Source organism: Hyaena hyaena, unplaced genomic scaffold, assembly GCF_003009895.1.
Source record: "Hyaena hyaena isolate Hyena2069 unplaced genomic scaffold, ASM300989v1 scaffold_332, whole genome shotgun sequence".
NCBI lineage: Eukaryota > Metazoa > Chordata > Mammalia > Carnivora > Hyaenidae > Hyaena > Hyaena hyaena.
The window spans coordinates 272,740-285,226 of record NW_024080964.1 but is presented as its reverse complement, the minus strand read 5'-3'; the positions used below and the strand labels follow the sequence as shown (position 1 = coordinate 285,226).

The window sequence follows — 12,487 nt, the reverse complement described above, 5'->3', positions numbered from 1 at the left end:
GAGCCAAATTAAATTTGATAAAGAAAAACAGAGTTTGAAGTCTAACACTGTCTGATTTCAACACTTACTATAAAGCAATAGTAATCAAGATGTTGTATTTAGTGATAGCATCAAGATAAACAAATAGATCAATGAGACAGTTTAGACCTAAAATATATGGACAATTGATTTTCAACAAAGGTACAAAAGCAATTATGTGAAAAAAGTCAACTATCCAGGAACAAACTGGATAGTTATAGGCAAAAAAATATTTTGACCATACCTTACATCACATATTAAAATTAGCTCAAACTGAATCATACGTACACTATATGTAAACTTAAAATCATAAAATCCTTACCAAAAGAAGTAATAGGAATTAAAATCTGTAGATTAGACACAGATTTCTTATGTACAATGCTAAAAACATAATCAATAAAAGAAAAAAAATTCACAAATTGGATTTCAACAGAATTTAAAACTTCTCCTAGGAGGTGTCTGGACAGCTCAGTCAGTGAAGTGTGCAACTCTTGATTTCAACTCCGGTCATAATCTCATTATTCGTAAGACTGAGCCCCATGTCCAGCTCTGTGCTGACGGTGTGGAGCCTGCTTGGGATTTTCTCTCTCCCTCTCTCTCTCTCTCTCTCTCTCTGCTCCACCCATATTCCTGTTCTTTCTCTCTCTCTCTCTCTCTCTCTCTCTCAATCTCTCTCGCTCTTTTTTCCAGCGCACACACACTCACAGGAGTGCATGTGTGCGCTCTCTCTCAAAAATAAATAAATAAACTTAAAAAGACACTTCTAAGAGAATGAACAGACAAACTACAGACTGGGAGAAAATATTTTTAAATCATATATCTGATAAAGGATTTGTATTCACACAATGGAAAACGACTCAACAATAAAAAAGAATGAACTATTGATAGATACAACACATGGATGAATTTCAAAATAATAATGCTGAATAGAAGTCAGTCAAAAAAGATCACATACTATGTAATTCCATTTATATAAAATTCTAGGAAATGCAAAGTAATCTACTGTGACTGAAAGCTAACTAACATTTGCCACTAAGGGGAAGTGGCTGGAGAGAGGGAGATGGGAGGGGTAAGGATGAGTCAGAGAGAGGGATAGATAACTGAGAGCAATGAGGGAACTTTTGGGTGATACAAATGTCAAAACTTATCAAACTGTGTACTATAAATATGTACAATGTGTTGTATGTATGTCAATTTACAACAACAAAGATGTCTTAAAAGGAATTAGAGCAAATTTGACAAAATATTAACATTTATTAAATCTTGACAGTAAGTACATGGCTGCTGTATGTTTCTTCATACATTTCTGTATATTTGAAATGTTTCTTCATTTAATTTAGAAAATCTAATCAAATTCTTCAGTGTGACAGCTAAAGATACTGAGTAAATGGCAGAAATAAGGTTGGAAGCCTAGATCTTTAGTTTCCTAGTTCCATATTCTCTCCATTCTATCAGGGGGGGAAAGTACAATTTGTATCCGTACATAAAGTTCAAATAAAAGTGCTTACCCTTAAATTTATTTACTGTCCCAATGTTTTGAAGAATTCTTCTAGGACTGTGTGCTGCAAAACAAGCTGCCTTTTCATATTCACCAAGTGACATTAATTCATTGAACCTACAACCATTGCATTTCATTAGACATTGTAATAGTACACACAAAAACATGATTAGAAATCTCTATAACAGACTAAACACAGTAATATAGAAAATCTATAACTATGGGGATGGGCACTGGGTGTTATATGGAAACTAACTTGACAATAAACTATTTGTAAAAACAAAAATCTACAACTAGGTTCATTCATTCTGAAAAATGTTCTTTCACTTCTTTCTGTAATATTCTGTCATTTTTTGTAAACTTTGAACCTCACCTGTACTTTATTCCTATAGCACATATTGCAAGACATAGAAAATGGAAAGAAGTTGTACTGAATTTACAATGAACTCAGATTTTTTCCTCTCATATTGTCTCTAGATGAAAAGAGATATTGGGGAAAGAAGGACAACCTGCTTAGAGATTCAACATACGGGAAATAGTAACTGAAACACAACAGCTACAGAATTGGAGACCAAGAGGTATCCTTGGTATTCGGAAGCCTATATTGCTCTGCCAGGCATCAGACTCCCAATTAAATATGAGACTAACACAAGAAGAAAAAAATAATAGTTCAGGTAACTTAAATCTCTACTCTTCTTCCCAGGACAAAATGTCTTCAAACCAATCCTTACGCTACAATTAATAAAACTATGGCAAACAGGATTTACAGTGCTGCAAATAAATTTGAACCCTAGAGGAAAAAAACACCAAAGTAATACTAATAAACAAAATACATAAAACTTTTAGCTTCAACAAGGTTTCTTCTCTCCTGTTTAAAGCTGGTAGACTTGAAGAAGCATACAGTGTAAGGAAATAAAAGAGGCTTTGGTGCTGTCCCAAAATGATCTTTGCCCCTTCTTTGTACCATATCAATCAATTAAAAATTCTTTAACACAGGGGCGCCTGGGTGGCTTAGTCGGTTAAGCGTCCGACTTTCACTTAGGTCATGATCTCGCGGTTCGTGGGTTCGAGCCCCGCGTCGGGCTCTGTGCTGGCTGCCAGCTCAGAGCCTGAAGCCTGTTTCAGTCTGTGACTCCCTCTCTCTCTGACCCTCCCCTGCTCACGCTGTCTCTCTCTCTCTCTCCTAGAAATAAATTTAAAACAAAATTCTTTAACATATGAGACAAGGAATATTACATATGTTCCTTACATACTGGCCTCATAGCGTATGAATTAATCTCTTAAAGAATAAAGTCTTAGATCTCCTTAAGCCTCTATTGTGCACTATATATAATAACTTAAGTATGAGGAAGAAATATACCTTTTTAAAATATCATAGGATAGAAATGATGAAGGGGAAAAATGACTAAATTGGTTAGGATAATCTGACTCAAGAAGATACTCTCAAAAAAATTTTGTAACATCAGGCTGATTGTTAGGAAATGCAAAAAAATATGGTATACGCAAAATTTAAATCAACACTAAGGGCCACCAATAATCTTTGAAAAATTTCCTAGACTACCAACCTAATATTTCTTATACAATCAACGTATTTTTTTAAATTCTAATTTATTTTCTAATTTTTTTAGTAGAGTAAGATTGTAAAAATACAAAATCTAAAGACTATAACTCATTAAGATGCTAAATAAGTGCTATACATTTAATAAATAATATTAAACATTTACTTAAAATATTTAAATACATATGAAATAAATGTGATAACATTTTCACATGGAAAATAAACATTTTTAAAATAATTTGCCTTTCATAGCATGACTTGCTGGCTCAGTTAGAAGAGTATGTAACTTGGGGCACCTGGGTGGCTCAGTCAGTTAAACGCCCAACTTTGGCTCAGGTCATGATCTCACAGTTTGTGGGTTCGAGCCCTGTGTCGGGCTCTGTGCTGACAGCTAGCTCAGAGCCTGGAGCCTGTTTCAGATTCTGTGTCTTCCTCTCTCTCTGACCCTCCCCTGCTCATGCTGTCTCTCTCTCTCTCTCTCTTTCTCTCTCTCTCTCAGAAATAAATAAAACATTAAAAAAAAAAGGAGAGTATATAACTCTTGATCTCAGGATCATGTGTTCAAGCCCCATGTTGCGTGTAAAGATTACTTAAATAAATATTTTAGAAATAATAAATTAATTAAATATTTGCCTTTCAATGTAGTGAAGCAAAATTTCAGCTTCTTTTGCCTTGCCTGGGTCATCTTCAAGCAGTTCCTCAACAATGCCTTGGTCACCTATAAATATTGAAAGCACCACAGGATATTAAGATTAATAGAAAATAATAAATACAGTATGTTTAATGTCAGCAACTTAATGCTATGGTTTCTAACAGCATCAACCTCTTTTTTTTTAATTAACTCATCTTTGGGGGTATTTTTTTTTTTTTTTTTTTAGTTTATTTTTTGACAGAGAGAAAAAGAGGGAGAGGCATAGACAGGCAGAGAGAATCCCAAGCAGGCTTTGCACTGTCAGCATGGAGCCCAACATGGGCTCAAATTCACAAACCATGAGATCATGACCTGAGCTGAAATAAAGTCAAAGTATTTAACTTTTTTAATGTTTATTTTTTTTTAATTAACACTTATTCATTTTTAAGAGACAGAGAGACAGAGTGTGAGTGGAGGAGGGGCAGAAAAAAAGGGCGATACAGAATCTGAAGCAGGATCCAGGCTCTGAGCTGTCAGCACAGAGACTAATGCAAGGCTCAATCTCATGAACCATGAGATCATGACCTAAGTTGAAGTTGGACACTTAACCAACTGAGCCACCCAGGCTCCAACCTCTTTTTAAACTGAGTGGCCTCCCTGTCCCTCTATCCCTTATTTTCAGGTACATTTTTAGATATTCTCTCTTTGGCTTACCACATCCATTATTTACCAATTATGTGTTGACTGTTGAAGGAAGAAGCCCATAGGGTAACTGAGAGCTAACAGAATAAGTACATTTTTTATTTCTTTAAACTGAGCCTAGGAAAATCATCACTCTTTAGCTTTCTGGGAGAAAAATGTTTTCCATTATTTTTGTTAATTAAAAAATACAGGTAAATTACCATGGAAATCTTTAGTTTTCTGAATTTGCTCCACAAAATCTTGAAATGAGCTGCTCATATCAGATTTTACCCATGAAGTAAATGCATGTGAAATAATCTGCAGTCTCTGATGACTACAAAGAAAAAAAAAATCAACAATGCACTGAACTTAAAATCAAATAGAATATTAGAATAAACACAATAAAAGCTTCAAACTTAAAAATTGTATATACCGAAACTGTAATTCTTTGTTTAAAATTTCAGCTAAATCTCTCCGTTTTAATGTCACCATCATTTCCTCATCTAAATCCTCCTTCCTCTGAACTGGTACATATTTTTTCAGCATAACCTGTTTAACTTCAGCATATTTATCTTCAAGATGTTTCAGGTATTTAGTGAGAGCATCTAAATTGACGGATTCTTGGACAGTCATGCCTAGGGAAAAGGAAACAAATCAAACAAGCCAAACCATATGGCGGACTCTTGTGCTCAAACAGCAAGTTTCAGCAAAATCATAGTGTGATGTTATGAAATAATTAAGAAATGGCAGCATGAACTTACAACTTACTTATAGCATGAACATAAATGAATTAGCATACAATTTTAAGTGTGTAGCAGTTTTAAACATATCGTCAATGAAATCTGATTGTCCAAACCTAAGCACTAAGTTTTAATAACCTCACTGACATAACTTGCAAACCTCTTAAATACCATTGTTACTCAATACCACTAAGAGTTTCTGCCTAACGAGTCAGGATTTTTGTCCAAAGATTTCTCTCTAACCTGAAAGTAGATTTCAGCTGCTGACGAGCAGAAATCAAGAGTTGGATGCTTTACTGACTGAGCTACCCAAGTGCCCCAAATTGTTGCCTTTAAAAGGCATACCTCAAAATTCTCTCCCAGATTAATCCCCTGGATTAATCCTACTCAATTTTTAATCATTCCCTTACTCTGAATCCTCTCAGCATTTAATCAATTTGACTTATTCTCTCCTTATTTATATGTTTCTTATTTGTAGTTTGATAATCATAATTTTATATTTGAAGGTAAATCTAGTCCCTGCTTCCACCAAACACAGGATGATCATCCAAACTCAGGTGAAATGCTCTGGTATGGAGCAGCTCATTATCTTCAAGACATAGCTTCTTCTATTGAAACCAAACTGCCTTCCTAAAATGTCTACCTTATTGATTCTGCCTCTGGATAAACAGTGGCTAAGACCCTAAAACCCTTAAAAATTCTTAATACAGTTATCTATTCCGAAAGTCTTCCTTTTCTCTAGGATGAATATTTGCAATTCTTCTATCCATTCATCATACAAACTTCTCAACTCCTGATGAATGGCAGGATATACTCCACAGTTTCTTAAAATGTGATTTAGCTGAAGGTGAAGAACCAGTGAATGCTGACATCAATGTTAATCAACAGCATTCACTAGAATTTAATACACCACAGTTTTTTCATTTATCAGGGCTTCTCTAACTTTAGAACCACTTGAAGGACTTGCTAAAGCACTGCTGAGCTCCACCCCACACCCACCCAACACCCATGCCTGGAGCACAGTAAATCTGCAGTGGGGCCAAAGAATTTGCATTTCTAACAGGTTCACAGGTAATGTTGATATTGATGCAGGAGCCAAACTTTAACAGCCACTCCATTATACTTTATATAATCCAGTCACTCTGGAGCTGTCCTTCAGCCTTTGAGGGTTGCTGAAGTTTTCTCATCCTCTTGTATCCACCTGGAGTCCTGACAAAAGCTGTTTGTAAAGTCGGGCTCAAGTCCTGATGCATTTCAAATATACACATTGCAGCACATATATACTAATTTGTGTAATAGATAATAACTGAAAACAGTGGGAAATTTTAAATATTTTGAACAAAATACAGTACCTGGAATAGGTTTTGAAGGATCTTTGGAGAAAGTATGATATTTTACTTCTTTTCTGTCATACTCTGCCCTAAGTTGTTTCATTTGGTCTATTTGCAATTGAATTTTTGAGGAATTATTTTCAATAACCCTCATTCTGAAAAACAGAAAGGCTTTCTTATATTTCTTTCAATGAATTTAATTACTTAATTATAAGATTTAAAGTAAAACAGGTTAAATCATTGTTTTGGATGATTATAATTTTGAACCATTATGGACTTTGGTAGAGGTTTATAAAACAATGCCCATAAAAAGTTAACCAACCTCTTTGCACGTATAGGAGGATTAGGAGGAACTTAACTGAGGAACAAGGGGGAGAAGAAGGGGGAAAATGGTGGGGGAAAGGGAGAGAGGCAAACCATGAGAGACTCTTGAATGCTGACAAAAACTGAGGACTCATGGATGTGGGGGGGGGAAGGACACGGGGGAGGACACTTGTGGGGATGAGCACTGGGTGTTATGTGGAAACCAATTTGACAATAAACTATTTGTAAAAAATAAATAAATAAATAAATTTTAAAAATTCAAAAAAAAAGTTAACCAACCTCACTAGTGAGGAACAGCTTTTTTTCAGAGCATCAATAAAAATCTTACACTATGATTTACATAATCGTGATGGAAATTTGTATGTGTAAAACACAGTAATCTGGCCACAAGTACTGTGTTTACTCCCAATAGTTGAAAATTACCTTTGCAATTAAAATTATATTTGTAATTGTATTAGTTTCTTGTGGCTGCTATAACACATTGACAAGAAAAACTTCCTGGTAGCTTAAAACAACAGAAATTTATTCTCTCACAGTTCCAGAGATCAGAAATCCAAAATCAGCATTATTGGGGCAAAGTCAAAGGGCTATGCTTCCTCTAGAAGCTCTAGGGAAGAACCTATTCCTTGCCTCTTCCAGCTTCTGGGGGCTGCTGGCCTTCTGTGGCTACATCAGTTCAATGTCTGCCTCGGTGGTCACACTGCCTTCTCCCCTTCTGCCTCTCAACACTCCTTCTGCCTCTTTTAGAAGAACACTTGTGACTGTATTTAGGGTCCACCTGGATAAGCCAAGATAATCTCCCTATCCCAAGATCCTTAATGTAATAACATCTGTAAATACCCTTTTTCCAAATAAATAACATTTCCAGGTTCCCAGGCTTAGGACCCAATCATCTTTAAGGCCACTCTTCAGCCTCCTATAGTAATTTAGATCCTAGAGCTGGAGGAATGGTAGCACTTCTTCAAGATAAAACTGACTCACTCCAGTGATGGGGATCTTAAAGATCTTAGATATAAATTTCTTTTGAGCATTATTGGATGTTCACTGCCTAGTTTATCACTGATATGTTGACCCAGGGAAGAAATAACAGATTAAAATAAGTTAGATACATAATATCAGGGTTTTTGGCAAATTAAAAACACATTTTTGTCAGTAGAGAACTGCTGCCTACATCTGATTACTATACAGAGTTCCTGGTGACTACAGATGGCTGAGTAAGAGCCTGCAGTATTTATGAAAGAGGGACTGTGGAAATAAAATATCCTTTAGCTTTCATCCAATAAACTTAGGCTTGCAGAAGAAGAGCGTGTTAAAAATAAACAGACTTCCAAAAGAATTTAAAGCAGGGACTCAGTCACTTGTACATGAATGTTCATAGAGGCATTGTTCACAATAGCCAGAGGTAGAAACAGCCCAATTATCCATCAACAGATAAACAAAATATGATATATTCATGCAATGGAATATTATTCAACCATAAAAAGGAATGCGATTCTAATATATGTTACAATACTAATGCAAAGGTATCTAATTGTTGCTCCTTTCTATAACTACTTTTAGGATATTTTTTATCTTTGACAATTTCACTGTGATAAATCTAGTTGAGAATCCCTTATTATTTATAATGCTGGGGAGTTTGGAGACTTCTTTAATCTGTGAATTGTTCTTCCACCAGTTCTAGAAAATTCTCAGCCAATATCTCTTCAAACATTGTCCCAATATTCTCTCCTTTTTTAAAATTTTAATTCCATTATAGTTAACATACAGTAGAGTTATTTGGTCACAGATGTACAATATAGTGATTCAACAATTCCATACATCACCCACTGCTCATCACAAGTATTCTCTTCTCTTCTCAATTCTGATTAGACATGACTTTCTCACTCCATCCTCCATGGATGGAGCCTCCTCTTTTTTTTTATTTTTTAAAATAGGTTTATTGAGATATAGTTCATATACTTTAAATTCACCCTTGTATACAACTCAGTGAATTTTAGTATATGTAGAGTTGTACAACCACTACCACTTCTAGTTCCAGGATATTTCGTCACCCCAAAATAAGACCCATACTCATTAGCAGTCCGAACAGAACACAATTTTCTATGCAGTCCCCAAGGGTTGAGCAGCTTACCTCTGGTTCACTCTACGAGGGTATAGCCCTTTAATGTCCCAGCTTTATATGAGGAGGATTTCCCAGTAGACCACACCCTTGGGTAGATCCTAGGCTTCGTCTTTTGTCCCCCTGAAGCTTAGTCACTAGTTTTAACAAGGGCTCTTAGGGTCAAAGAAGCATTATTGCTCGTTTTACGTTTTGTTACAGTTTTGCCCTGATAATCTCTTACTCATTTGCCAGCTTCCTACTGCTTTTAGATTTTTAATATTTTATGTAGCATTTTTCCCGAATAAAAAAATCTCAACATCTAGCCAACTTTATTTCCAGAAATGGAGGTCAAATTTTGCATAGATGATTTGAAATAATCTATAAAAATAATACACCCACCATTTACCAAATGGAACACAGAAAATATAACACTACTCAACACGAGAGCATCTTATCCTCTCCCAGAAGATTACCTACTGTTGTGCATCAGATGATTAAGTGCTCTAATTCAGACAGTAATCATGAAAGTTTACTATCAAATCTTCCACACAAGAAATTACCTGGAGCAATTACCTGCATCCTTCATTTTATGATACTACAATGTACTTCCAACTATCCTAAGAGATATTAAAAAATTCTCAAACAGAATTATTATTTTTTCACTTGAAAGAAGTAAAATTATAGTTATTTCAAGTTGGTAGGAAAGGTCACATAAAAATACAGCTTTAAAATAAAATTGAGGGGCACATGGGTGGCTCAGTCGGTTAAACATCTGACTTTGGCTCAGGTCATGATTTCGTGGTTCATGGGTTCAAGCCCAAGTCTGGCTCTATGCTGACAGCTTAGAGCTTGGAACCTGCTTCAGATTTTGTGTGTCTCGCTCTCTGCCCCTCCACCGCTTGTGCTCTCACTCTCTCTCCCTCTCTCTCTCTCAAATGGATAAACATTAAAATAAATAAATACAGTCATATCTAAATAAAAACATATCTGTTTTAAATAAATAAATAAAACAGAAATTCACAGACTAAGAAACACCGGTTTTAGTTACAGTGACTAGTTAATATAACCAAGTAACATCACTTTTTGGGCTACTTACTAATATACTTACTTTGCTTCAAGTTGGATTGTTCTTTTCCTGTGATATACCAATGCTATGGGCTCTGCTGCCAAAGCTTTAAGTTTTCCATGAAGACAAAACGCAGTTCTTTGGCTTTCCTTTATTGTCTCAATAAAGGCATCATATTCTTTTTTGATTGAAGTAAGAATGGATTTGTATGCAGTGACATACTCTATTACCTGAAATATGATTTTTCTGCCTATGGTACTGAATTTTTTCTAGAAGACTATGGAACAAAACCCTTGCAAACAGCATTGTATATTATTTTTTAAATAAAATATGATGAGCAATTAGAAGTCTTAAACTTTAACATCCAGTCAAATGTGACTGGATATTGAAGACAATTATTATTTACTGAATATGTATTTTGTGAATCATTATAATACTTTGAGCTTCAGTATTTTTGCTTTACTTAGTATGAACACAAATATTATATGTCAGTTAAAGCCAATACCAGCTCTAATTATTTCAATTATAGATATTTTATATAAGTACCTATCATCCCTTACTATTTCTAAATTTAGTCTCTGACACCACTCAGACCTTAAAATCTTGGATTCCCTTTACGTCTTTGTTTTTCTAACCTATTAGCTCCTATTGGCTAATCAATACTCTCAATTACTAAATGGCAACTGTAGAAAACCCATTACATATTCATGATTTCCTATGGTGTATATAAGTACAGAATATCTCAAGAAGGATAATAGAAGAAGAGAGAAACAAAGAGGAAGCAGGGTCTGAAAAGAAAAGGATTTGACTTCTTTCCACTGTTTATTCTTTATTGGTTCTCTAGTTCTTTTTCTTCTGTCTTTCTGTCTTTCTTTCTTTCTTTCTTTCCTTTTTTCTTTCTGTTAATCTTGTGTATGCATTACCCATGCAAAAGTAAATAATTACGAAACATTTTTAAAAAGTTAAAAAACAAAAAAAGTTATAATTTATGGTTTCCAAATTCTATGTACAGGTAAGAGATGTGATCAATCCATAATTTTCTCTGAAAGCTATAATTATGCTGTCTATCTATCCCTGCTACATCTCTATTCTCTGTTATTCTCCACTGGTTTTCTGTTAGTTAAACAATATCTAGAAAAATTACCTGGTCTGGAAGAGATCTGGTCTATCAAGAAATAGTGTAAGGAGATTACTGATCACTGGTAAATACCAGGAGAGGATATGTGAGTGGAAGATACTGGTTGTCTTTTTTTTTTTTTTTTAATTTTTTTTTTTAATGTTTTATTTATTTCTAGGAGAGAGAGAGAGAGAGAGAGCATGAGCAGGGGAGGGTCAGAGAGAGAGGGAGTCACAGACCCCGACGCAGGGCTTGAACCCACGAACCGCGAGATCATGACCTACGCGAAAGTCAGACGCTTAACCGACTAAGCCACCCAGGCGCCCCGGTTGTCTTTTTTTTTTAATGTTTATTTATTTTTGAGAAAGAGAGTGCAAGCGGGGAAGGGGCAGAGAGAGAGGGAGACACAAGAATCTGAAGCCAGCTCCAGGCTCTGAACTATCAGCACAGAGCCCAGCATAAGGCTTGAACTCAGGAATGGTGAGATCACAACCTGAACCAAAGTCAGGGGCCTGACCAACTAAACCATCCAGGTGCTCTCTGATTGTCTTTTTGACTTGACCATATTATCCATCTACTCAAGTCAGGAGGACAGCCACCCAAGAACTTTTAATAAAATAGAGGCCATTTGTCTAGTCTTCCAAATTAAATACCCTGCTGTTCCTGGCCATCCTCCACTTCCCACGCCGCTAGGATATGCCACAATAATCCAATATAACTAAGATAAGTTAATGGAGAGAAAACAGACATCAAGACACCACAATCGGCTCCCACATCTGTTGCTACAAGACACAGATTTCAGAGGAACGCTCATGGGAACCTTTAAGAATACACAGAAAATGCATAAAAGTAAAGGAAGCACACTGGCATGCTATAGGTAGAATCCAGTTTTGCTTGACTCACAAAATATTTTAAAATGTAGGAAATTTCACCAAAAACTGTATTTCTAGCCTCTCTTGAAAACTCTGAAAAATCTACCAGCATGAACCATCATTCCTTAACGGCAACAATGAGCGGCAGCTTTCAATCGGATTTGTTCTTCATTTTACCACAGTCCTCATGATTCCTTCTTCTCTTACAGCCAACCCACTTAACTCTTTTATAGGGCCTTCCTGGCCTCTATATCATTCAAGTTGGCACTCAGATTTGCATTTAACTCAAGAAACCAGAGCTATACTTACCAACAACAGGAATTTGAGGGAGAAGAGGAGTGGCAGCCATTCTACCTCAGCTCCCACAGATGGACATAGACTATTTGTACCTGCTACCAGACACACAAAAGCTGGCCACTTTCCAGAGGCCAGCTGCCTCCATGATTCACCACTTCTGTAGAAGCTCACTCCTCCTAGCTTTGGTCTTCCTTGTTTACTGTCTTTCCCTCTTTCTATAACCCACACTAAAGTCCTACTATCAGAATCTTAG

General features: G+C 35.8%; 1 protein-coding gene across 7 annotated transcripts in view; it reads right to left on the bottom strand.

Annotated features, from left to right (window-relative positions):
- Positions 1 to 12,487, bottom strand: part of CLHC1 (clathrin heavy chain linker domain containing 1) — a 45,055-nt gene that overhangs the window by 24,270 nt on the left and 8,298 nt on the right. For 5 of the 7 annotated variants that reach the window (XM_039249182.1, XM_039249187.1, XM_039249184.1 and 2 more), the window contains 6 exons: positions 9,991 to 10,178; positions 6,479 to 6,612; positions 4,820 to 5,021; positions 4,608 to 4,720; positions 3,708 to 3,792; positions 1,527 to 1,633 (listed from right to left, as the gene is read on the bottom strand). In XM_039249182.1, coding sequence (XP_039105113.1) covers positions 1,527 to 1,633; positions 3,708 to 3,792; positions 4,608 to 4,720; positions 4,820 to 5,021; positions 6,479 to 6,612; positions 9,991 to 10,178 — 829 coding nt within the window. The remainder of the gene's footprint in view (positions 1 to 1,526; positions 1,634 to 3,707; positions 3,793 to 4,607; positions 4,721 to 4,819; positions 5,022 to 6,478; positions 6,613 to 9,990; positions 10,179 to 12,487) is intronic. The other 2 variants (XM_039249188.1, XM_039249186.1) reach the window with 2 other exon arrangements.